Source organism: Nanorana parkeri, unplaced genomic scaffold (assembly GCF_000935625.1).
Source record: "Nanorana parkeri isolate BGI_ZX_2015 unplaced genomic scaffold, ASM93562v1 scaffold431, whole genome shotgun sequence".
Taxonomy (NCBI): Eukaryota; Metazoa; Chordata; class Amphibia; order Anura; family Dicroglossidae; genus Nanorana; species Nanorana parkeri.
In genome coordinates this window covers 729,475-757,196 of record NW_017306699.1, presented here as the reverse complement: position 1 = coordinate 757,196, position 27,722 = coordinate 729,475, and the positions used below count along the sequence as shown (strand labels likewise).

The 27,722-nt window shown below is 39.9% G+C and overlaps 1 protein-coding gene across 1 annotated transcript in view; it reads right to left on the bottom strand.

Moving 5' to 3' along the window:
* Window positions 1-2,897: 2,897 nt before the first annotated feature.
* MTMR8 (myotubularin related protein 8) overlaps window positions 2,898-27,722 on the bottom strand; it is a 33,357-nt gene continuing 8,532 nt past the window's right edge. The window contains exons 5-14 of the mRNA XM_018560076.1: window positions 25,799-25,927; window positions 22,303-22,437; window positions 18,722-18,854; window positions 16,138-16,247; window positions 13,846-13,971; window positions 11,881-11,930; window positions 9,347-9,547; window positions 7,858-7,983; window positions 6,279-6,405; window positions 2,898-3,347 (exon numbers count right to left, since the gene is read on the bottom strand). Coding sequence (XP_018415578.1) covers window positions 3,015-3,347; window positions 6,279-6,405; window positions 7,858-7,983; window positions 9,347-9,547; window positions 11,881-11,930; window positions 13,846-13,971; window positions 16,138-16,247; window positions 18,722-18,854; window positions 22,303-22,437; window positions 25,799-25,927 — 1,470 coding nt within the window. The 3' untranslated portion in view covers window positions 2,898-3,014. The remainder of the gene's footprint in view (window positions 3,348-6,278; window positions 6,406-7,857; window positions 7,984-9,346; window positions 9,548-11,880; window positions 11,931-13,845; window positions 13,972-16,137; window positions 16,248-18,721; window positions 18,855-22,302; window positions 22,438-25,798; window positions 25,928-27,722) is intronic.

Sequence of the window (27,722 nt, the reverse complement as noted above, 5' to 3'; positions counted from 1 at the left end):
TTCTCTAATTTTCATAAGACACCAATGTCCAATTGCTCCTTAATTTTTCCTGCAAGCTCATACATTGGACTGGCCTTTAAATTCAACTCTATATTGGCACAAAGGGGATTTCATGTCACATGAAAAACAGTTATATAATAAAAAAAAAAAACATTGATTTCACTTAAGAGCTTTATCACATTATGCATTGTCTATTATGACAAGCAGCACAGCTTTTGCAAAATTCCATAAAATAGGACATACATGTTTAACATCTAGAGCTGAATTATTGCCTCTTCTAGCAAGAGTTGTTCTCAACAGAATAAAATATGATGTGTATATTGTATGACACAGGAATCCAGTAACATTAAGTACGGCTTGGATAGTTCTTCTGATAATCTTTATACTTGTATACTAAGTATATACAAAAGTAGGCAGTTTTGACTAACAGTCTGCTATAGCCTTTGCAAAAAAGGATGTGACTAACAAAGAGCATTCAGCCAAGGCTTATATACCTCCATTGAATTTTACCCGTGAAAACGTACATACCCAGCTTATTTAATAATGCAGTGCAAAGTACAATGACAATGTGAAATTGTTAGAACCTGTACAGCTCGTCAGAGTTTAGTAGGCAGGAATCAGATGTGTGACGGATAATGCCAGATCGGTTGCTATTGCCTCAAGCAAATCGCACCTTGCGCTCAGCCTTATTAAGGCTAAGCTCACAAAGGAGCTTTTTGTGTCTGCATTTTTTACATTGAAAAAGCACAGTTGCTAACAAAAACTGAGAAAATAGAACTGCACACTGCTAATTTGTATGACTGGATTGGCGTCTTAACTTAGAGGATGCAGAAATCATTACCCTATGAACATAACTGCATCTGCATATTTTAAAAAGCTAGATATTTTTATGGTAGCAAAAGATTGTACATGTAGCATAATCTCATATCCAAAATCGGTGATAGACCTGACATCACATAGATGGTTATTACAACAGCCACAGTTTATATATTAAAATCAATCAACAATTGCACCTGTAATTTAAAAGTGAAAGTCTGGACTATTTCCCTTTAACCATGAATACTATCTGGAATAATGATAAACAGAGAACATTCCTTCTTTCTGGAATCATAAAAACATATATGGAAGCTGCCATTTTGCTTTTTTGTGAAGGCTCCCCATGCTTGCCTACAAATTAAGATGAAACATTGCTAGATAAAAACTGTACAGAACATATAAAATGTATAAATATGTGTATTGTAACTTTCCCCATATAATTCATATTTTGTATATAACCTAATCGGTTTTGCTATTAAAGCATGAGCAGCGATTTACAGCTTCTTCAGAGGCCACTAGAAGGTCATGTTTTTCATGCCTTGAGTTAGAAACACAAGCATAGTCACTAAATATATTCTCCACAAATTGTAGTGTTCCACACTTGATTCTCTATTGAGCACTGGAATAAGAATACGGCTAACAGTTTGCGAGGACTGGCGTGGAAAGAGCTGCACAGTGTTTCTTAGTTCCTGGTCCTCAAATACCATCAACAAGCAAGGTTCCCAGGACTTCTATGGCTTAAACCAGATGTTTTATTCAATGTACTATGCTTGATGACTATGGTTCAAAAATTATGATTTTACCTGCGGATTTTTCTATTTTTCCTAGGAGTTAACATTCTCCATTTAGACATACACAGTACTTTATAAAAGCTGAAGCAAATTGAACTACACCTTCATAGCAACTAACCAAATGGCAGTGGTCACTTTTCCAGTTCATACTGTACTGGGTGCTAGTAACAACAAATACACTTTTTGTATAACAGAAACTCTACATTTTGGGGAGAGCACTGTAGCAAATGTTGGTTAGGATCTTAAGAGGACTCCACCTACGAAAAAGGCCATTATAACGGTGTCACTCTCTTGCAGCTGGATTGCCCAATTATTGGTTTGTTCTATCCAATGGGCATGACACCAACATATTTTTTAAATGCAGTCAGTGTTAAGTACCTAAATTTGATCTGTTATCAGCCTCTTGCAGTCCCTGTACAGCAGGGCTGGAGTGTGAGAGGAAAAAGCCACAAGTAAAAGAAACCAGTTTATGTGCTGACAAGAAACATGCTGATAGGAAGAGAACAGAATAATAGAGAGATGAGCTTATCACTGTGCTGCTTCTCCTTTCACTGTCCAGTCACAGAATAGGGCAGGTCCAGGATGACCTGGGAGCAGAGAAGTGGATTGAATGATGCTGGGTTCTGCTATCAACTGAGAATTCTACAACCTCCAAGAGATATTAAATCCAGCATGTGCTTCAGATGGCCAGCAACTACCCATACAAAAATGTTATTAGGTGGAATTGACCTTTAAAGAATAAACCAATGTAAGCCCTTCACTGCAGTGTGTGCAACATTATAATCTAAACAATAGGAAACCATAAAACAAATATTCAAAATAATTTGTAGCTGTCTTAAAACTGGCATTTAAATTATATTGACAACAAATAAAAGTGCAGTTATACATATTAATAAATGCAATCTCTTTCTTGGCAGGTATTAATATATACACACTGCAATACCCGGACAAAGAGCAAATATGTCTCATCATTGAGACAAAGGCCAAGGACATTCATTAACCAATTTGATGCCATAGGTCATTAAGAAGTGTTAGCTGCTGTTGGAAAGAATGCAATATTGCAGCTTAGCTATGAACATCTGCAATACACAAGGTATTAACTGTGGAATGTTTTGTCTTATTGACAATCACCTGCCGCCTAGCATCTCTCCATGATATGACTTACCCATAATAACAAAAAACATTCTGAATTCAATTAAGGATTCATATGAATGTTCCCTAAATTCAGATTAAGGAGGACAAATGAATGTCTACTTCTGATGACTAGGCCAGAAGTATAAAAAGAAAATGATCTTTGTGAACAGCGCAGCAAAACATGGTGGTGTACATTCAGCAAAGCTTACTAGATATTAGCTTTAAGCAGTCATTCTCCCTTTTCCAATTATTAAAAGTGATAGGTTTTGTTCTTTACATTCCTTTTGGTAACTGCTGTGATGCAGTAGCACTGGCAGTCCCACTAGTCTCAGTGGAAGATAGAGCGTGGTTATCAGATGAACTTCTGTCCTGTGAGTCTGCAAGGCTATAGATGTTGTTTCCATGCCGCTCCTCCGTCATTTCATTTTTCTTACATAAAACATTGTCACTGTTTGCCACTGAACCATTGGAGAGGTGAGCTACTGGGTACCCTTTATTACCATCCAGGAGAAGTTCATCAGCTAGGTCCTCCAGTCCTGAAGCAGGGTTAAAGTGTTTTGGCACTGTTAAAGGGTCTTGAAGGGGGCTGCCTTGCTTAAGAAGTTTCTATTAAAACAATAATAAATAATTGGAGGAATCTCCTACTGGGTCAAACTTCAGTAACTTGCTAGCTGGCCCCACTGGCTGTCAAAATACCTGGACAATCTGATTGGATGCAGACATTGTTCAGGTATTTTGAGAGCCAGTGAGGCCAACTAGCAAGATACTAAAGCTTGGCACAGTGGGAGATTCCTCCATCCACACCAGTTCAGCATAGATGGAGGAATCTGTTGCGCTTTTTCCATCTGACCATAGGCTCAGAGTAAAAACATCTATAGGTGTATGGCCAGCTGGAGTAAGTTCTTGAAGGGGGCTGCCTTGCTTAAGAAGTTTCTATTAAAACAATAATAAATAACTATTAATAAACATATTTAATAAAATAAATATTAATTTTATTAAATAATTATTACTAAATGACAAATACAATTTATTATTAAATTTTTTTAAAAGTTGTTCTATACATGTTAAGTTGTAGTTTAGGCTTATTATTCATTTAGAAGACATTACATAGTATTAGCAAAGAAAACGTTCAGCAGCGCATCCAATGTTTGTGTATTCGACATAATAGTCTGATGGAAGGTAGATAACCCCCTGAACATAGCTGAATTCCTGCAAATATCTAATTAAAGGGTCACGCTTTTCTAGGCCTGAGATGGAGAACATGAATCAAGGAGCTTAAATTTATTAAGTTGTCTAAGGGAATACCTTTTCGAAACAATTTAGATTTAAAGTGTAACTTAGTCTTCAGGGACACCAAAGTGCCTTTCTCCAGTGATGCAAAATCTGTGCTACCTCTGGTCTCTGGTGTCACCACTGACATCTTCTGGTTTTTATCTGAGCTTGGTATCTTTATGGCTAGCCGGGACAGAGTAACTCGCAACTGTGTATGTGCACAAGAATAAATCTGGCCATACACCTCCATCTATGCTAAACTGTGTGGATGGAGGAATCTCCTACTGGGTCAAACTTCAGTAACTTGCTAGCTGGCCCCACTGGCTGTCAAAATACCTGGACAATCTGATTGGATGCAGACATTGTTCAGGTATTTTGAGAGCCAGTGAGGCCAACTAGCAAGATACTAAAGCTTGGCACAGTGGGAGATTCCTCCATCCACACCAGTTCAGCATAGATGGAGGAATCTGTTGCGCTTTTTCCATCTGACCATAGGCTCAGAGTAAAAACATCTATAGGTGTATGGCCAGCTTTGGAGTAAGTTCATCCCAGCACTCATGGCATGCTGAGGCTTGTACACTCAGCTGTGCATATGTGACTTATTGTACAATCAGAAAAAAAACACACTAGCAGGCAGGTAATGAGCTTTTATGGCAGGAGATATATACAGACTTTCCTCTGCCAGAAACGCCTACCTTCTACCAAAATTTATTTTCCACTTTAACTATGTCTTCTCCAACTGCCATTTTCCACTTCAGGTTTCAAGTGACTGTGTGATGTCAAATGTTTTAAAATGAGCTACACACTGAACAAATCAATTGTGCAATCTACTTTATAGTGGGAGGGTCTACAGTACTGAATATAAATTGAAAGGTTTGTTTATGTGGGTCTCATACTACATAACTGTTGATAAATCCTACAGAAATGGTACAGTTAGATTGTAAATTGTGAGCCCAGCTTTAGACTGTGCTTCCTAGCAAGCTGTAAAATACATTTAACATGCTGATTGTACAGTCTTTATAATTATACTTTAACATTCCTAACAACTATAAAGTATGAGGGCCTACCTAAATGATCCATCAAATGGTCAGCATAAGACAGTTTTATGCATAAGGCCTGCATACTATATCCTTCTTTAGGCATGTAAAACTGTCAACCAGCAAAGCCTTTAGTTTGCCAACATGTAATACTGATACCATTATTGTAATATGAATGATTTACACTGACAGGGAAAAAATAAATGAAAATTAAAAAAATCTTGTAACCTCCAAGAAGACTGCCCTATTAGACTGAACAATTTAGGAGAAAAGATTTAGACCCTTGGTTCCCAACTGGTGGGTCGTGACCCAAAAGAGGGTTGTGACCCAGTGTTTAGTGTGTGCCTTTCACTTTTCTGGGTGAGATGATCCTCAGCCTCCCACTAGTGCAGCACTGTCAGTTCTCGCGCCAAGCAGCAATTCAAAATATGCCCAAATGTCAGCTTGAGGTGGGCTGGAGCTATGGCCGCGCAAGAGCTCCATCCATGCATGCATTACTTACAGCTCCCTCATGTCTTTTAGAGGTGCCTGGACCGGAGTGATGCCACATTCTGGCTACTGGCACCTCTACAAGGTGTGCAAGGGAGTTGTACAAGCAATGCACATATGGATGGAGCTCCGACACAGCACAGCAGCCCACACTGGACCCCATGCTGAGGACCCACTCCAGTTCACGTAATATAGGGATACTGGGTGGATCTTATAAAAAAGAAAATAAAATTAAAATTTGTTTTTTGGAGTGTGTATATGTGTCTGTGGTTGTGTGTGTGTCTATCATTGTTTTTGATGGCCTGTTCACAATAGTACAATGCATTAAGTAAACAGTCCTGTGCCATTAACGCACTGTACTACGCAATCACAACTACTATGCGTTCTGGTTCTGGAGGTGCGTTGTGTTTACATTTATTTGGATGGCACCCCAAACGCACCTCCCACAGACAGCTCAATCGCCCACACCGGAACGCGCAGTACCGCAATGCAGTGCCAATTTGGTCGTGACTTAATGACCAAGGACAAATGTGGGTGCTGAGGTTTCACAGATTAAGAACCACTGATTTAGACTATTACCAATGCCTACTGATGATTGGTTTTCTGTAAAGGATATAAGGGTTGTAGGAGGAATGAGAGACACAGGAAAAATGAGCGGCCCCTTGAGCCGTTCGGTAACAGTGATACATATACAGTGTCTGTAAGATAAACATGGCACATATAAACCAAGAAAACGTACATCTTCCATTGCAGTTTCACGTGTTTCTAAGGTTGTACTCCTGTTTATACATTCAAGTAGGTAATCCAGCACAGATTGTCTTGGGTGCATTCCACTGTCAAAACGATTGTACATTCCACACCAGAACCTCCACAAAAAGAAGATTTAAAAGAGCTTTAATTTTATACTTATATATTACAAAAATCATGATTAAATGCAACAGATCCATGTTTAAAGCATCTTAAAAGTGGGTATCATTTTTTGAATACCACTCATGGTAGATTATTATTATTATTATTATACAGGATTTATATAGCGCCAATAGTTTGCACAGCGCTTTACAATATAAGGAAGACATTACAGTCACAATACAATTCAAGACAAGACGGTAAGGAGGGCCCTGCCTGTGAGGGCTTACAATCCAAAAGATAAATTCACTTCCACATATTTTTATTCACATAAACATTCAATAAATGACCAATAATGAAAAATATACAGCTTTAGTTTGAGATTTAGCCTGCATTAGATCAGCAAACGTTAGGTAAAAAAAAATTACTATATGCTATAATTATAATATTCCTCTCTTGCCCAACCCTAGGAGCTATTCCCTTGGCCTCTACCAATGGAGCATTGTGTTAAGGGGTTGACACCACTATAAGATTGAGAGGGGTGCCTAAAGCTGATCTCCGAGCAAATCCTGTGCCCCTGCCCCCAAACTAAACACACCATACGACCTCACCGCCTCTAGCTAATCCTTCCCTTTAATTTGCATTTAAAAAAAATTAAAATTGCCAAAATACTTTTCTAAATTTCTGTTAACATGAGGCATTGGGTCCTGAGGTTCTTCTGGACTGCAGAGTGGAAGCGTCTTCTTTGAGTATCCACCACGATGCCTGGTGATGTGGATATTTGTCAGTGGCCTCGGTCCTCAAGGGGTCCTGAAGACACTGGGGTGGGGTGGGGTTTTATTTTACTGGGATGTGAGCTATAAAAAGGTCACCTTTTACTCACAAGGTTTAAATCTTTTTTTTAAATGTAGCTGCAGCTCTTAATGAACCCTGGAGTTTGCCTCAATCCCTGGTATTTTTGTGGGTCAGTTGCAATCTAGTGCCACAGATAGCTACCAGAACTGTTCTTGTGATGTTCTGCCACTGCTTACAAAGCATCTGCGAGTCATTAAAGAGAACATTAAAGAGACTGTGTTTTGCTAATTTAAAAATGAAAATTGAAGCTACCTGTAAAGTAAACAATTAATACCTGTCCTGCTGCCACCACTCTACTGAAGAGAGAAGCTTGCGGAAGAATGTTCAACTGACACACTTTGCAGGAACTTCCTCTGCTGCGCTCTGTGATTTTGCCTGGTGGTACTCGCGTTACTGCAGGAAACAGTAATGCGTGAGGACAGAGAGAAGAAACTACAGAGTGCAACAGGGGACCAAGAACACACTAAGGTGATCTGGATGCTGAACATTATTAAGCAAGCTTTTCTCTTCAACAGAGTGAAGCTGGTGTGGGAAATATCAGAATGCTACAACAATGCCAGCTTTGAACAATGCAACAATAAACAGATGAAAAAGAAATTCATGGGAAACGAACTTACTTGAAGTAGAATGGAAGTGTAATTGGCTGAATCGTTTTATAAGCATTCGGAATATATAAGGGATTCACAAACTCCTGCTTCCGTTGTAGCAGAAATGGCCATAGTGAATGGGTATTTTCATAAATTCTGTTGAGATCAGACTGAATACGTTAATGGCAAAGAAAACACAAAATTTGTGGTAAGCACATGAAAGCTAACGTGTAAGGTATAACATATCATTTAAGCCCAACTCTAGGCAAAACTATTTTCAATTGAGAGATGATAGTTCCTGGATTTCCGCCATTTTCCGATAATAATAATTTTAAGTTAAAACACAAAAAGGAACCATTACAAAAAAAAAAGTTTTAAAAAAAAATCGGCAAAACACTAAAACCATAGATATATAATGAATCTTATTGTATGGAGGTGTCATGCAATCAAGTATGACCTTCTCTATATGCGAGAGGTGCAGAATGTGGGTTAGTGAGAGTTTCTTATAGGAGGTGTCAGAAGGAGGTGACAAATGAGCTGACAGGAGGAGGAAAAAGCCCCAAAATGACGTGGAAGTAGGACAGAAGAGACGTCCGAAGGTGAAAAATTTAGTCTATGGGGGTTATTCACTATTGAGCTAAAGGATACAGCCGTAGCTTCGGCTGATCCATCGGCTCTCTTCGGTCGCCGGAGCCCTTTGGTTCAGTCAAGGCAAAGGGCTGCAGTACAGGCTATTCACAATAGCCCGTACAGCCGCCGAAGGCGGCCGAGTGGCTCAGCCGAGCTGAAGGCATATGCTTCGACTCGACTGAGCCGAAGTGACAGCCGAAGCGGGTGCGAACGGCCTGTCGAAGGATGGCAGTTCGCCCCGCAAATGACAGCTGGGCGGAGCCAGCCGTGATTTCACGTCTGGCTCCGCCCAGTTGTAATTACAGACTAGCGTCCCCAAATGACCCAGGGATGCTGATCTGTCATTGAACAATAACAACTGGGCGGAGCCGGCCGTGAAAGTTTGTGGGATTCTTGAGAGTTTTCCATGACATCTAGCCAGAGCATACAATGCAATTTTTAAAGACTAAGCGCACTTTAACCAAATTGCATTGCACTCGAACGACCTCAATAGCAGCATGTTACTTCATTTCCAAAATAGTGGCAAAAAAGAGTGGTTATTAAATACCAGCAAAATAAAACACCATCTGTCTCAAAAAATTATATAAAAGTCATTTGGGTATAGTGTTGCATGACCAAGGAAGGGGGTGTAACATGCTGGTATTGAGGTGGTTGAAAAGCAGCAACAGTGAGTAGAAAAGCCTGTCCCCTGCTCGAATACTGCAGAGAAGGACCCTTGCTCTGTGTGAAAGCAGTGGTATCTCTACAGAAGTCAGACATCCCTCCTCCTTTCTCCCCACCCCAGCCTGGAAAATCAGATTGTTTATTTTTATATTGGACTGTAGTTCAATCAGAGACAGCATTGGTTAGATCTTAGCTTGCAAAATAAAATAAAAAAAAAATCACTCACTTAAGTTCCAAGCGTTCTTTCTGAGAATTCCCAAGAAAGTTTCCAAATTGACATGAGTAGGCATGATCATGAATTTCTAGCAGCAATTTCTCGCTGAATTCAAAGGCACAAGGGAATTGTTCCATTAAGTGCCACACACACTCGATAAACTGTGTGAATACCGGTGACACTTCTTTAGGATCAACATCTAAATGGCCACATCTGCAGCAGATAAAAATGATGAACATTATCACATTTTAAGCAGAAATACTCACAGAAAGATTAGGTAAAAAGATTCAATATCTAAAGAAAACCTTTCCTGAGAGAAACAAGGAGACTGACATCTCTCATTATTATTCTGCTAAAGCTAATTGCCTGGCTGCCATTCTGATGCTGTGGCTTCAACTTCTTGAGTCACTGACCTGAACAGGTAAGCCTTCTGAATTTCCAATTTTCTATACATGTTCCGGGCCAGTGACCATGAAAGTATTGAAGTCAGTGTAACAGCCAGTCCACTAACATCTTTAGCAGAATATCAGCAATGGTGGCTACTTTCAAAGAAGATTTACTGAATAAAAATGAATGCACATACAGAACTGCCTCCCTTCACAGCCTGTCTATTGTTAAAGACTGATATATTCTCACTACTACTTACAATAAAACCAGAAAAAAAAATAAGAGTTGGTACCCTTAATCACCAAAAAAGTTTTAAAATGCAGTTTCTAAGTTGAGTCTCAAAAATGAGAGATGAGGCCACACTGGTTGTCACTGGCTATCCATTACAAAGGCCCATTTCTTTTGCCTGTCCTCTTTCAGATTCTCTCTATACATCTGTAAGTGTCTAAGGTGACAGGTTTTCTTGAAGAACAACCCTCTTCTGCTTATACTCACCTTCGCTTCACTACCCTACCCCTCCATTGGGTCCTTCCATATATACCCGGCCCTTTCAAGTAAGGAGGAGTATGTAACCTCCTTCCAAGATGCTGTGCTTTGTCCTGAGCTGCCAATGCCAAATCCAAGCACTGTCACAAGAGGAGGAAGAAGTTACCTCTGTAAAAGCTCTGACACAAAGCTTACACAGGGTTTAGACTCCTGACTCTGATAGAAGCACAGATTGCGGCGTAGCCATGGGGAATACGAGCATCAGTGGCTATGGGTTGTTATGGGGACAAGAGAACCTGTCATATTGCCCTGAATGGCCAATATGCTTACATATGATGAGCCTCTATTAACATCTTTGTGCAACCATGATGATCCACTTAAAAGTAAGTAGTAAGAAGTGAAATGTCTGATAATTGGGCAATCTCTAACCTCTCTAGATATTATGACTTGTTGGAAAATCTAGGCGTGACTGGGAACCCACGCTTTCTTCATGTGCAGTAGGGGGAAATTTAAAAACTACATAACATGCAAAAGCATTAGTAGCAAGCATAAAAACCAACAAACATGGCAGGTCCTGAAGCATGATCTGTTCGAGGGCAGGCACAAATCTCCCCATCCCCCATCCTTTATTCCTGCACAGATATCTACTAATTTATGGAAAGCCTAAGGGCATCTCTAGACAAATAACATTAGTGAATGAAGCATTACTATTGATCTGGCAATGATGTGCAGTTACTTTATCCACTATGTTGCAGTCAACAAAGTCTTATTTACCTATTTAACCTTTGAATAATGGCCTGCAGCCAGATTTAATAGGCTTCTTAAAGGGTATCTAGGCAGCTCTGTGGGCTTTTGTTATGATTCCGAGTTGTAATCCTACATCTCATCCTCTGCTATATGTGGATGAGAATGTAATAAATAGAGCATGGAACATGATGATTACTAAACACACTGGTATACATTATTCAATGCTCAGATTCAGGTGATAAGGGTATTTTCTTCTATGGAGTTTTAACTAGCTGGAAAGTCTGGAGCAGAAAACCAAAGGCAGTATTAAAGTTAGAGATGATTCAGAATGCTGGCTGGCTTAAAACAGTTAATGTTTGGCTGCAATGTGCATTTTATGATCCCTACTGTAAGCACTGCTAGACATTGCCTTACTGTAAGTTACAAACATAACACTAAAGTCATAGTCTCACACAAATATAAAAATACATTAAATATCCAACTGCCAAGAACAACACCTACCCAAACTAATTCAATCAAAAGAACATGCCAGATATGTTGTTAAACATTTTGGTTTCCAAATCACTGACCAAAAATAAGAATGCAAATTAGGCAAGTCAGAGAAAAGTCAGACGTCCTCATCTGTCCGAGGGTCAGCATGGCAGCCTGAATAATAACGTCTTCAAAAGTAAAGCTTAGCAATGCCAGCTGCCATGTTTTGCTCATTTCGGGTTTTCTTTAATTCACCCTGTACATGACCACACATTCAGATGCAGTAATGCTATAAGCAATCTGATGGTCCAATGTCTGGATCCAAATCTTGCTGCCTCTAAACTGAAGAATAATCCTGGCTATTTTGTATAAATGGTGTATTTAATACTCTATGACTGGTTGAAAAACCAAAAGGCTTATGTGGTCCCTTTAAGTATGCAAAAACCATTACCTACCTTTGAGCAAATTTATGTCCCAGGGATATCCATTCCTTTTCAATGAGTACCTTTGAATAAAAGGATACATCATTGTCATCTCATATACAGTGCCGATTGTGTTAAAAATATACAGTACCATCAATGTGTTAAAAGTAATAGGACAATATCCTAACACATCTGAAGAAGAAATATCACTACCTTCTAAACTTATTCCCAGTTGGATTTGCACTTGGTCCTGTTTTGATCTGTTGTGATTAAAGGCCCATTTTTATTCTGTGTAGCTGCACCCCATACAGAATCCCAATTTGTGAGCATTCCTATGGGGGAGAAACAGCCAGAACTGTAGCTACCTGCCCCTCTCCTATGTCAATTTAATGTGCCTCTCCTCTCCAGTGGCTGAATCATTTTCATAACTTCCCCAAGGCACTTCTAGGCAATTGAACACACTGAGAAGTAATACGAACTATACTGCCACAGTCAGCCCTGGCAGGGCCTTGGGATCAGCCGCTGCTTGTAAACATTCTGGGTCTTTGGTTGCCTGGATGTGCAACCAAAAAGATGCTGTCACACACCAGTGTGTGACAGCATAGTTTACAAAACTTCCTCCGTGGCATGTTTAGCTGCCTGGGTGTCCCTTCAGGGAAGTTATACAAACTATTCTGACACAGTCAACGCTCTCCTACAAGTTCGGGTCTGCTTGGGGGAGGTGGGGTGTAGTTTAGTGCGATCTAACTTGCAAGTTCCCCATCAGGTCAGCCCAAAGTGGAAGGGAGCCACACCTATTGGTGACAAACATTGCTGGTAGGGCTGTGTGATCAGCCGCTGCTAGTAAACATAGTCTGCGCCGACTGGCCGGAGAGTTTTATAACTTCCTCCCGTCAGCGATGTGTGTGTAATCTGATCTGACCCTTTTCCCCTGCTGTGCTGAATGACGGTTCTCATCTCCAGGGTGCGGCTGCTGTTAGAGATGAGCGCCATGGTTGAACAGCAGTGTTGGTGGGGCAGCTGTCTGACCTCTCTGCTCAGCCACTGCAGTGCGGATCAGTACAGGACCAAGTGCTACATGTATTTTTGTCCCGTGCGGGACTTTAGATGGGTTCTCTAACGAGAGAGCACAGCAGTAGTAATTTTCTTTTAGGCTGTTGTTCTCCAGCTGAAACTCTGTATGAGGAAAAACATGGCAGAAAGAAATGGAGTGTAATGCTAATTTAGCGGTGTGTGTTATCTGAGATTCACTGATTCAGCACTGTAACAAGATTTTTTTTCTTTCTTTCATGTAGTTAAGACTGGCAGGTAAATATGTGCAAAGGATTCTAGGGCAGCAATAGTTGCTGGCTACAATATCTAAATATGTGATGTTTAAATTCAATAAAAATAAACCTTTTTTTTTTTGTCCCATACATAGAAAAATGCTATGCATGCCAATCATATTAAAATAGAACAGATAAATATTCTCTTAATCTGGTATTTTGTGATGGAAGATAATTGTAACGGTGGTCATAACAACATTTACAGGGTTATTCACAAATGTGTGAAGAGTGTGGAGAAGGCAGGAGAAGTGAACCACCTAGTCCAAAATAGCTGATTTACAAACATTCTCAAACTCAGCTCACTTTCCAGTTCAGCTATGTTGTCCTAGATTGTTCACTTCTCCTGCCTTCTCCAAACTCTTCACCCTTTTGTAAAAAAAAAAAAAAAGCCCTGTACGTTTTGAATGTCTTGCTATTGGTCACTAACCCTGTTAGTGACCAATGGTATATGCAGGTTTAGTCCCAATTCATCAACCAAATCAATCAACAGAACACAAATCTTTGAAGGTTGCTCTGGAGCAGTAAATGTTTTCACTTGTCTGAAAAAAATAGTTTAAAGACTAGCCATTAATGTTTTCCCTTGTCTTAAAAAAATAGTTTAAAGCCCCCCCCCCCCCACACTATATTGTACTTCAACATAACATTCAGGTTGGAGCTCCAAACTTGTTCTTACCATGAAACCTTTTATAGTTCTGTAAAATGGATCCAGGAGGATGCTAGCGAGCGAGCACACTTGTGCTGTGCGATCCCAGCCATCTGAGCAGTGTACCAACACACTGGTGTTATCTTTTCTTAATGCCTGCGGGAAGAAGGTGGAAAATGAACAGTTACTCTTTTTTACAAGGTTGAGTCTTTCATCTCGACCCTCTGTAAAACTTTACAATAATAACTTTACAACACTCTTTTTTTTTTGCTCTAACAATTGGATTTCGAAGTTGCAGATAAAACAAGAAAAAAAAGGCAGTTTATCCACATATCATGGATTTTCTGTTTGATTTTACATAAGTGAGAAAATATTTAATTTCTATCATATAAATAACAATAGGAGACAACAAACTATAACACAGTAGGCAAGGAAGCGGTTCTTAAAGTGAATCTGTGCCCAGACTATGGACTATTAAAGTTTTTACACATTCCTAACAAGCAGTAAAAATTTAGAACAAGCCATCCCTGGCTTTTCTAGCTGCTTATAATGTAAGGGGGTTCTCAAAGATGCTTCAATATCACAACAAAGACTTTAGCTTTCTAGCAGCTTACAAGCACTTAGGGTTAATTTACAATAGAAATACGGCTAGATTCTGTTCTCCAGAAAGTAAAGGGCAAATGAGTGGTAATAATGTCTCTGTAGTGAACTTTGAAGATACATTTCTTCACAATGCCTATAGCTATAGAGGTGAATGATGTCTTGCCAATGCCAATGCTTGTTCAGAATATGTAAATGTGATAATATGCTTAGTCTGGTCACAAGTGTACTCTAAAATGAAAAATGTAACTGGTTTTTAAAAGAAGAATTAAGCATGCAACCTACCTGGAAGAAAAATAAGCAGGCAGTATCTTTTTTAGCAAACCCATGCTTTACACACTCTGCTGTAATCCCTGTTCCAGGAGCATATGCTTACCCTTCCATTGCTTTCCCATAACTCTGCTCAGTGCGAAGAGCCAAAGCAAATAACTGATAATCTGGGTATGGAGGAGCATGACTCAATTAGTCATAGCTACAGTTCTCGGCCAAATCATTGCTGTCACTCAGGGCTTCTACCCATCATTAGTAGCTTACACATGGGTTTCCTTTCACTGCCAGCAGCTGAACAGAGTGGAGGGGGAGGGAGAAGAAGCTAAGTATATGCATTTGTAAAGGGCTGCAATAGCAGAGATTCACTTTAGAGGGCAACTGCGATTACAAGCAAAATCCTGTACCCTTTTGCTCACTCTCCTGATTATATTTATGAATAAAGACCTCCGTATTTGTTAGAGTTTACTGCTCTGGCCTGCCCAATGTTTACATCAGCATTGCTTTGTACTCTGAGGTCCTTGTGAATGTGCAAGCCCTGCTATAGAGAATGATGGCTACTCTGGGTGTATAAACCTTCATAGATATGGACATGGCCATTATTCTCTATGACCAGTCCATGAGCATGCATAAGGACTATGAAGTATGGCTTTAAACTTGTACTAGGGCATAGATGGGCTACCACTGCAGACCTTCTTGTAAATTAGCTAGTTGTCTGACTGTTACTTCAATACTTATTGAGTCACTGTTAGATCACAATTTAAGTCAGACTGAAGTTAGAACACTTGATCTGCATATGTGTTCTGGGTCAGTGACTCAAAGTTCTGAAAACAATGGAACAGCATGAAGATTTGCAATGGCAGTCACAAATGTCAGTGAAAGTTTTCGTTAAGAGTAATAAGAACAGAAATTCATAAAGACCCAAAGGTGCTGGGCAGGCCTTGGCAGTAACATGGTACATTCACCAGCATATAAAAGTCTGCAAATGCAATTACAAATATAATCAGGAATATGATGGGGTGGGATACAAGGTTTCATTTATAAACTACAGTACCGATGTAACAGCTGACATTTTAAACTGGCACAGCATACTCATCTGTATGCTTCTCAAAAAATAAATACAACAGTAGGAGTGTCTGGATTTTTTAATAACAAAGCTTTCATCTCGCATGACAAATGCTAATTTTGCAACCTGCTAATTGCACTGCAGCACTAGCAAAACATTTTAATAAGAAAGGCAGGAAATATGAGAAGTTACTCCCATCACCTGGTTCCCCTGCTAGCAGTTCTGTGTTCTATGAATACTGCACAGTGAGTTTAAAGATTAAATGAGACCTAAGGGTCCCCCATCTGTCCCCTTCTTTTTGTATTATTAGGGGATATACCATAAACCTGTAATTTGTAGGTACAATATGTGCACACATCCGAAGAACATGGGCAAGTAATTTTACATACTTTTGCTAGAAAAACTGAAGCATCCATTATAGCTTTAATGTGCCGTAACCAGCCAGAGTTCTCCAGGATGGTAAGGAAACTACTCATGGATGGACTCTTCAGTTCACAAGCTAAAACAGAACACAAACATATATAAAAGGACTGCAACATATTACAGTTGTTCACAAATAATCAACTGTTTAACGGAAACGTAAAAAAATGTGTGTGCGTTTGTATATTTCATTGGACCGCCTTTAGCTTTTCATTACGGCACGCATTTACAGTAGCATCGGTTCAATAAGTTTATGCAATGGCACAACCATTATTTCCATCCAGAGTTGCCTGAACTTTTCACCAAGATCGTGTAGTGATGATGGAAGAGTCGAACCACTGTGTATAGTCTTCTCAAGCACATCCAAAGATTCTCAAAGGGGCTAAAGGAGAACTATGGGGTTAGGGCTTTTCCCCATAAGCTCAGTATACCGCGAGCTACAGCTCGCGGTATACGGAGACGCCGCAGTATACCGCGAGCTGTATACTGTGGCGTCTCAGTATATCACTGTATACTGAGACGCCACAGCTGAAGCGGATCCCGACAATTATGTCTGGATCCGGCCAGCTGCGTGAGTGACAGCTGGCTCTGCCTATGTAGAGGCAGAGCCAGCTGTACCCGCCCCCTCCCCCGTCCATTCCACCAGTCAGTGCTGGAGGGGGGAATCAAGCCCCTCCCCTGTCACGGCAGAGAACTCAGTAGATCGGGAAGTGAGCGAACACATACCGGCGTTCGCTCACTTCCCGATCTACTGAGCCGACCTGTGACAGTCTCATTGTCACAGATCGGCTAGAACTATGAGGTGAGTGAAAAGGACTCACCTCATAGTTCTCCTTTAAGGTCGGGATTCTGTGGTGGCCAATCCATGTCTTAAAATTAAGTCTTATGCACCATGAACCACTCTTTCACAATAATCCTGGTATTGTCATCATGGAATTTGACTCATTTTTTGGGCACATAACATTGCAATCACTGCAGTAGTTAGCCAATGGAAGGCTATTACCTATTTGCTTAGCTAAATCCAGGTTTTTTTTGGCCAGGCAGTGTGTGTACATACATATATACTGTATGTATGTATGCATGCATGCATGCATGCATGCATGTATGTATATACACACACAAATAAATATACACACACACTATATATATATATATATATTATACACACACACACACATACATCCTACTGCTGAAAAGTTATTGCCTGCAACATGATCACTAGTGTTACATGAACCCTAAATCTTAAACTATAGTGCATTTAGCACAAAAATACCAATACAATTGCAAATACATTTTAGTAGTCCCCCAAAACCACATTCATCAAAGTTGAGAGCCCTAATTAAAATGAACTGTTTACTTTTTGTCAGACTAGTTCCTAGCACTATACATGTTGCAATTTAACTGTACAAACTCCATTGACCTACATTAGACATGAGGACACAGAGGGACATTTCATAGCCTGAGTGCATGGGGAGAAAGGTGAGTGCTGACCACCCTGGGATCAAGGATCAGGTAACTAATACAGTTTTACTTGAGCCCCTCGACAAAATGAGCACTTAACCCTTGCATTGTGGGGGTAGCCCCACTACAAGGGTAAGTTTTGTTTTTTTGTTTGCCTGGAGTTTTTCTTTAAATAGCAATTGCATAGTTTAGGTAGGTCCTCATTTTACATTGTTTTGGTATATCTAAAAGGCATTTGTACAGAGATTTTACAGTCTGACTGAAACATGTAAGGTAAGCTTTAGATTCAGAAACTAATATTAATGAAAATCCAACTTGTACTGGTCTGATGTGAGCACAGTGAATGGTGGTTGGTTACCATGGGGTACTGCAGTTAAGAATGTGAACTCTATTGAATAAGGCCATTGATCCAGCTTGGTCAAAGCTGAACCTATGACAATTTTCAGCTGGAGAGAAGATAAAAGACACAACCTGATATCAGTGAAGTTCAAACCAGCCTAAGGCTTCATTTCACACGTTTTTACATGCAAATGCGTTTAGATGCATCTGGTACCACATCCTAACATCAAATTGTCTTTAGATGCATTTTGGGGCGTTTAGAAGTTCAAATCAATTCCTTACTTCTATCTTTTCTAAACGCAGATAATCTGACAGCATCTAAATGCAATGTGTAAATAGATCCATTGGAAATCATTCGATGCATATATATGAGCTTAAAAAAGCTTTTTAGGCGCATATATACACACTTAGTGTGAATGTAGCCTAATTCACAGAATTATGATTCAAACCCTTTTATGAAAAAGTCTTAATATTGTACACTTTATGCACAGCTCTTATTTTCCTCAGTCATCTATCATGTCCTGTAAGAGGGGGAACGCTGCCTATTGTGAAAACGTTGAACATATATTCATTTTCATCAGAGCTCAGTCACAATCCTAGAAACCCCATTCCCCCCAATATGTCATTCCATACTGCAAGCATGAAAGGAAGAATCTAATTGGTTGGCATGGACAACAAAATCAGCTCTTTCACCTATCTTTTAATACATGCATTGACATCACTTTAAGAAAACAAATCAAAGCAGAAGCATACCCTCTAGGAGTTTTTGCAGGCTTCCTCTCATCACATGGATATTCTCAATCCCAATAAACTGGAAATGGATGTTGGGATAATTGTCTTCATTTTCATAACCCTTCCCTGCAGCCCTGTTTGCCATTGCATTCAGCTGTTGGGTTCAAAAACAGAAAGCAGGTTAGACAATGAAAACATCATTCAGCATAAAGTGTATTCCCACTTTTGTAGCAAAACACATCAGATAACATAAAAAAAAAATACTAAAAATTGCAGCTTAACATTTTATTTGCAGGACAGTCCCTTCTATGTATTGTTAAGGAGGGGACTGGCGAGTTATGATTACCATAATAAACTCGGTCTGTACTGAGCTGGCAGATCAGTTGTAAACTACATGAGCACACTAGCCGTTCTAACAAAGGGTGATAGATCTCAGGGCTTGGGTGGTATCCGGGAACAAATGAAATCCGTGAAAAATCAGGAAGGGGGCCAACACTTTTTCACACAACTGGAAGTGTCAAGCTCAATTTGTGTTGATAATTTTATCTGACTGTTGTAATCAGAATACTCTGCAATCTGTTTGACTGGACACTTGTTTTGCTCTTCTATAAAATTCAACAGATTTCATTCAAAAACACACAAAAAAAGCGTAACATGCATCTTTTGGGTTTTTGTTAATCGATTTTCAAATGACAATTACTCTAAATAAGAAGACTGTAAAAATGCCTTAAAAGCCCATGTCCAATTTGTAATTTAATCGATAAGAGAAAAAACGTAAATCCTATGGAATTGATTAAAAAAAGGGAAAGCAGCTTTAGTCTATTCTTAGAGGATGTGACTGAAAATCAAAGCGATTAGTGCACTGGACTGTATTGACAAACATAAATATTGTGTGCATACGTGCATGCTTATATGACTGAGGTATTGGATTTAAATGAACAGCTGGTTGAAATATGGCCAAAAGACAGCAAGAAAAATGTACAGTACATGCATAACAAAGTCTGCAGTTTAAAGGTTTTCTGCAAAGCTATTCATAGCACACAAGTACAGACTATAGCAGATGTGTGTAGGCAAGAACAGAAGTTAGCCTATGTTACCATTTGGTGTGTTAACATATTATCCAGTAATGAAAGCAAGTTTCTTTTTTCTCGCTACTGTTGCATAAATAAAACTGAGGCACCTTTAGCTCCAGCCAGAGCTGGATACAATTTCTTCTGAGAAAAGTGTTTAAATAATTAGTGCAAATACACAGACTTGATAAACAGACTATTAAAAGCGACCCTATCGGCATAAAAAAAATGACAGCACTCTGTAACAAACATCTGAATACTTGTCTTTCTGGTGGGTGTTCTGATTCTTCAACCCCTTGAAGATGATACAGAATACAGTGGTGATGTAGGGGTTCTGGGAGCAACCACAGTTTTTTTTTTTGCTGCTGCTTTAGGGCTTGTTCACACCAAATCCGGACCAGATCTGCATGAGTTTCTGCACATGCAATGCAATGTGTTTTGCCGCGTTTTTGACATGTTTCGGGAAGTTTGCATGCATTTTGGTGCGTTCCAGAGCCGAAAAAATAGGGTATGTTGTAGTTTTTCCACATGCTCTGAAACTGAACGCTCTGGTGTGAACTAGAGCCCAAAATACCACTGGAATACATTTGATGCATTTTTTACGCGTTCTGTAACTGATCTGCATCTGCTCCGCACTTGGTGTGAACAAGCCCTTAAAGTGGAACTTGTTTGTTGGCTGTCATTTAACTCAGAAAAGCATTGTCATATAGTGGAAAAGAAGAACCATTGCATTGACAGCCCCAGATTAAAGGTGGATAAAGCAGCAAAATCTCTTTATTTTAATCTTTTTATGGGCTATTCATTCTTTTTTTAGCTGGAATTCTGCTTTAGGGTATGCTACTGGCTCCTTATGGCTCCTATGCGTTGGTGGCTCCAGTGGTAGGATAGAAGGTATGTTGTCCGCACATCATAAAGCTTCAGAATATCATCTTTATTGGTATTCCTTCAGCATGATATGTGAAATGCAACACTTTAAATGATGGAGGGACCCTGCAAGGTTCTGAAACATTGCATTTCACTTCATGCTGAAGGAATACCAATAAAGAAGATATTCTGAAGTTTAATGATGTGTGGACAACATATCTCCTATTCTGTGTACTGTTGCACGGGTTGTTCTAGCACCCAAATAATTTTTGGGTATATTGGTACAGTGTACTAAGGAGATATCATTAAGATATGGACTGGTGGGATAACCCCTCCTAAGCTCCTGGCTAAAAACACACAAGGACGGTACGAACAGCGCTCACGGATAGGACCTGGGGAGTATGTGACCCTACCTAGCCTGCTGCCCTAGAAGACAGGAGGAGTACCTGTGCTTGTGAAGACCAAAAGATACAGAAGTGAGGGCGCAAAGCAAAGGAGGTTTATCTAACTGGGCTGGACGTTCAGCCCAGTTAGATAAACCTCCTTAGCTTTGCGCCCTCACTTCTGTATCTTTTGGTCTTCCTAAGCTCCTGGCTCTAACCTCCCATGCCAAGTCACAGAAAGGATCACGCCATTATGAAAAATAAATCAGTTAACAAATATCATCTTGCTTGTATGTAATGAAGTCCATCCGCAGCTCATCAACCCACGCCTGTGTTACCAAATAAAAAAAATAGCACTTTAACAGTCATGCTTTCAATTATAAAAGCCCATCAGATTCAGCACTCACTGGAAACGTCAGACCTGCATTTCTCTAGGTCTATAAAGGCTTGTGTTACAGCTATATCACAAGTGTTCAGAAATGAGGGTCGGTATCCGGTGAATGCTGAATCTGATGGGTATTTGCTTGTAATTGAAATAGTGGCAGTTAGAGTACTACTTATGTAAAATAAATGAAATATCTAACAAAGACAATAAGACCCCCATGTGTAGGGCAATGCTTACAGGCATGTATTGGGCCGTGTGCACAGATATCCCAGCTATTAATTATATCTGGAGGCACTCACCCAACACACGTATAGAGATAAGAAATTCAGGCTTTCCTTAGACTTTCATTTGCCCATGCTTGTTCTGGGTCTTTGACTCAGAAGTAATATAGCCAGCAAGGGCAGTTGTTATATTTTTCTTAACAGGAATACTTTGCCGCATCTGCCAGCAGCAGTATTGCAAAAATTCACTCTGCAGACTGCAAATTATATGACTTCCAGGCACATATGAGATGAAGGTGCTTTGCCATAAAACTGCCACATGGGTGCGACTATTTCCCATTTACCATTCACTGACAGACTATCGGGTCAAGTCACAAAGCCCTACCACATTTATTATGTACTTTACTGTGCTCTATTGTCATCTCCTGTCTAAAAGAATAAATACTAACTCACAAATAGGGATCTCAGGTCCTCAAGAAAAATACTGTATGCAGTATTTGTTACACAACTATATATAGTTAAAGCATGACTGGATAACTAATTCTAATTTTGTACTCGCATCTTATTTGCATGAGAGGAGGCTATAAATTATGAGGCTTCCTTTTGTTCATGTGTGCTGCAGGTTTTCTTAATACCAAAAAGACATATGAATGTGATTTTAATGTATTTCAAGTCATACCTTGGGCCTTGTGTCTACAACATACATAAAGGTGCTGCCTGGGTTGGCTTTGCTGATTATATCCAGCATCTTCTCATCTTCCACACAGCGAGTACTGAAGCCAGAGAGAGGCTGGCTACATCTGCAAATAGCAGCCTGGAAAGGGACATAAAGCAAAATGTAAGAGTACATAGTCTTGCCAATGTTTTTAGATATACATACAAAAAGATGAGACTGATGTAAATAATCTTAATGTGCTTGTAAAATGTAATTACTAAACATTTCTAAAGGTGTGTTTGTTGTTATTTTAAAGATATGGGTAATGGTCCGCTTTAAGTGCAATGATCCCTGCCTGCATCGGGATGAGCAAGGATGCCTATTGTTATTTATGATATATCACAAGGCACCACTCATATATATCTAGGTATGTAATTAATGTCTTTTGTTCAAAAGTTCAGGAAAAGTTATAGGAACAGGCAAAGCGCTAACTTGGTTAAATAAATAAACTATTAAAGTATTTATTGTTCAGATGTGATGCTCATGATGAACTTTGAACAGGAAGAGTGCATAGTATAGTTGCTCTAACAAATCAACTGGAACAGCTGCAAGTCAAAGGAATTAAGCTGGAGTTACAGGAGGAAGTCTGAGTTTACAGAGTCTGCATGCATGTACTTTGATCTAGACCATTCAAGCTCATACATTTTATGGACCATCCACCCTTATGTAGCTATATGTGCTACCATACCAGCAGCAAGCAGGATTTTAAAGTGCACCACACAAACATGCACAAGTCTACTCTCCATTAGCTTGGAGGCAGAGGTAGAACCTAGTCCTTGAAGTCAAGGAAATTTTGTTTGCACTGCAGGTGGAATCCAACATGGACATAAGCATCTTTCCACCGTCTGACACCCTGGTACTTCACTATGTAATGCCAGTAGAGCAAATCTCCCAATGTCATGTGACTATATCACATGGTACCAGCTAAAGCCTTTGCAGTGATCCCTCTTCCTAGGCTGCATTTTTGCAAATAGAAAATCAGTGAGATCATGAGGCCTGATTTTAGAAGATGATTTTAAAGGTACCATTACAACATATTTCTAAAGTGGTTTTTAATGCACTGCGGGGGGGGGGAAGGGGTCAGGTGTCACTACTGAATTAAAGGTAAAATAATATTAAACTCTCAAAAATGTTTTCAATAATAATCCAGATCAAAGAAGTATACATTGCACAGCAAAGAATTTCCTTACATTTTTGCCCAAGCACTTACAGTTATGTTTCTGAACAGCTGGCTCCAACTCTTTCAACTCCCTGTCCAACAAGGGACAGCACAGTCTCCACCAGCTATCCATCTACTAGCTTGGACAAGGGTTGCCTTGCTGTGTCTTTGTTTGTGGAGAACCACACAGCTTCTTAGAACACACAAGGGAGCCATGGGGAAAAGAGCCTTACAAGAACCCTAAAAGAGGAAATCAGGACCAGTGCTCAGGGAACCTGATGCTGAAGGAAATTTAAACTTTTAAACATCAAGCAGCAGCATCCATTGCAATCTATTTGAAATAGCTTAAAGAAAAACTTCATGCAGAAATAATCTCAACGCTTGCAGTGGGACACTGTTTTTTTTATAGTGCTTATACCTGTAAAAGAAGGGAGTGAATACACACCTTTTCCATGCCCTGTGACCTCAGGTCAGCACTCTCTCCTGCACTGATGTGAGGTCACAGGGTGGAATCCGTGAGAGCTCTGGGACCACAGAGATTGACACTCCTGGTAGTATGGGTTTCCCAGTGGACTTCAGCGACTTATTCTAGTGATTGAAGTGGTGCTTGGTGGCATGGGCACCGAGAAAAGTGAGTATTTACGGCCTTCTTTTACAGGCAACAGCAATTTAAAATGAAGAAAAGATGGCTTTAACTGTTCATTTAGGATAAGACAGATGGAAAAAACTAGAATTTCAAAGCCAGTCAGTCCAACTGTGAAATAAACAGGGAGAGCTGGGTGCTTTGCCCATTTAAAACAACAGACATGATTTAAAAAAAAAAAAAAGAAAAAGTTAGACATGGGTTAAGCACCTCAGTAAAGAAAATCAATCCAACAGTGGGGCCAACCATATCCTTACATGCTCTGACTGCAAATATCCACATATCTGCTAAGAAGTAACAAAAAACAATGTGATATCTTCTAAGATTAATGGTCATTGCTTTTGTTGTTTTTAATATTAAAAGGAGAACTATGGGGTTCTGGCTTTTCCCCATAGTTCTCCTAAGGGTAACAGGAGGACACAAACTAGTGTCCTCCCGTCACCCTAAGCTCAGTATATCGCGAGCTACAGCTCGCGATATACTGAGACGCCGCAGCTGAAACGGATCTCGACAATTATGTCTGGATCCACCCAGCTGCGCGGAGGCAGAACCAGCTGTACCCGTCCCCTCCCCCATCCGTTCCGCCAGTCAGCGATGGAGGATCAGAGCGGGGAGGGGCAATCCAGTCCCTCCCGTCACGGCTCTCTGCGGTGACAGGATCGAGAAGTGAGCGAACGCCGGTATGTGTTCGCTCACTTCCCGATCTACTGAGCCGACCTGTGACAGTTTCATTGTCACAGGTCGGCTAGAACTATGAGGATGAGTCACAAGCACTCAACTCATAGTTCTCCTTTAATGAACTGTAAAGTACACCTGTCATTACAATAAAAGTAATAAACAGATTGATTTCCTAAATATCCAAGCCACTGCAACATCCACATTTTTAAACTTCCTAGAGTGCCAAGAGTTTGTTCCCCTCCCCAACTGTCCAGCCTGATAAGATCCTTTAACGGATGAAAGCCAAAGCCAAACCCCAGGCAAGTAGCTAGATACAAAATTAAAATACAGTATTTGAGGTTGAATAAAGACACATGTCCATCGAATCCAACCTATACCCGCTAAAGAATTTGTCTTTTTTCCAGCCAGCCGTGTGAGCCAGTCTCCCATGTCATTTACTGGTACCAGGGTTGAATGAACTATGCACATATGAGAGATAATTTTTTAGCTGATTTTGGTCATGTTGTATATGATGCGTCTGTGCAGATGCATCATCAGAGACATGAAAAATGAAATGCATGTTCTGCCATGTCTATAGCCTGTATTTACTTGAATGGGAAGCAGAGGCTGTCACACAAAAAGGAACAGAGAACACAGAATATAGGATATGCAGCAACTCCTTTCAAAATAGATTTCAGCACACTGTAGAAAATTGTCCATAAGAATATACTGTATAGGGAATTCACAGAAAACCTGCTGAGGTAGGGCTTTTGGCCAAGCAATCAGTCTGTCAAATCCACACCCTGGGTGGAATACATGCATTTTGGTCTAGTTGCGCTCTATGTTTGGCACAATTTCACTGTCACTAATACTTATCTGCGCACAAAGCAATACAGATAAATCTCATCAGCTTCCTGTTCTATCGTGGTCAGGAAATCTACGTTTCCCTTGTGACACGTAGATATGCATGTGCAACAATATTTTCAGTGCATGTGACTCACATTGTTTTCTTTGTAATAGTAAGACAACACGGGAAACCGTTCCCTACTTCTAAACTTTGAGCTTCCAATTATTGTAGCTTCAGAGGCTTCTTTAGGCACAACCACACAAGTTGGGTAAGTACTGCAAATCTGAAAAAAACAAGCAGAAGTTAACATCTTTTAAAACTAGAGCAAATCCAAAATTTCTATAACAGAGCAAATTCTAACACAAAAACATATGGACATATGAACAACGATAATTACATGTTTGAATAAAAACTGTGAGTAAGTAGAAGGTGCTTTTGTTATACAACATTAATCTTTGTGCAATATGGCAATCATGCATAATCCATGGTGGGTCTCTGTTGCAGAGAATTTCACGGCATTATAATCCAGGGCTGTACACACAGCAAAATAAACAGTAGGTAACCACTTGTGTAGCCAAGTCCTTCAGGAATACCTTGGTTTGATAGCACCAAGTGTGAATCTATTGAGAGCCTACACCCAACTTTATAAAAAGATCATCTTCTTGATACAGACACATGGATAAACTTGTTGGTAACCTTCCATGAAAAAAAAGAACACATTTTCTCTGAAATAACTTGAAACTGACCAAAGTTATTAACATTCATTATTGTTCATTCCCTAATAAAATCTGCTAATGATTTAATGATTAAATAATAAAACAAATGAAAATGGCATGGACTTAATATTTTGTTGCAGGAGCTTTAGAGGCATAACTGCAAACAAGCCATTTCTGTAGCTCTCAATTTCTGCACCTGCCATCTGGACGTTTGGCCCATTCATCTTGAGCAAACTGATCCAGCTTTCTCAGATTTGAAGGGTGCCTTCTGCAGAGTTCATGTTTCAGCTCTTTCCATAGATGTTTAATAGGATTCAGGCGAGGGCTCATAGAAGGCCACTTCAGAATAGTCTGATGTTTTGTTCTTAGCCATTCTTGGGTGCTTTTAGTGGAGTGTTGTGGGCCATTATCCAATTGGAGGACCAATGATCTGCAACTATTACTTTAAAAAAAAAAACTTTTTTAATTTTTAATATTTCATTTAAACTAGGGGGCACTAAGGGGTTATTTATTTATTTACAGGGGCTTTGATACTTAGTATCTCAGAGGAGAATACAGTATTTGCCTCAGTTTGTAATACACAGCCGGTCGCAGCTGCACAACACAGTGAGCTGATGCCGCCTCTGTGGCTGTCACGGCTCTGCGATCAGAGCGATCAGCTATTGCTGTGCTCACAGAACTGTGACCACCTAATCTGCTGTTGACGGTCTGCTTTGGACCCCGAGGGACCCATCAACAGCAGTAACTCAATGAGCGCTGGTCCCTTCACAGACCAGCACTCATAGTGCCGAATGCCGGGATTATCCCATCACCGGTTATTAATGAATTAAACAATCGTGACTGTATAATCCTGTCATCGGTCGGTAAGCCATACAGCTCCAAACAGGGAATACTGAACTCAGATTGCGTTTAAAGTGCTGGCATAACTTTGAACAAGCATTTAGTGAATTTTAGCAGGCCTTAGTAGTCTCTGGTAGTACTTGAGGCATGAACCTTATAAACCCTGCTATGTGCCTGTTAAAAGCTACAGACAATCCTAGACTATAGGTGATGGGTGCTTTCAAGTAACACTCCAACTAAAACATTTTTTTAGTTTTGTAAAGTGCAAAGAAGGGTTCAAATTTCTGTTAGATCTTAACACTGTCTACATTTCCATTGGGGAGGTGTTCTGGGGTACATAGAGAGAAAGTGAGGGGAATTCACATTTTTACAGCGGTCACTGAAAACGGGAACAGAAGGGAAATCCTTCAATGGAGATACACTTTTCAGTGACAAATCTTTGAAGAGACTTTCACTTATTTCCTGTTGGTTTTTTTTAAACAGAGGAGGTGTACAGAAATCCCTACAGACAGCAGTAAAAAC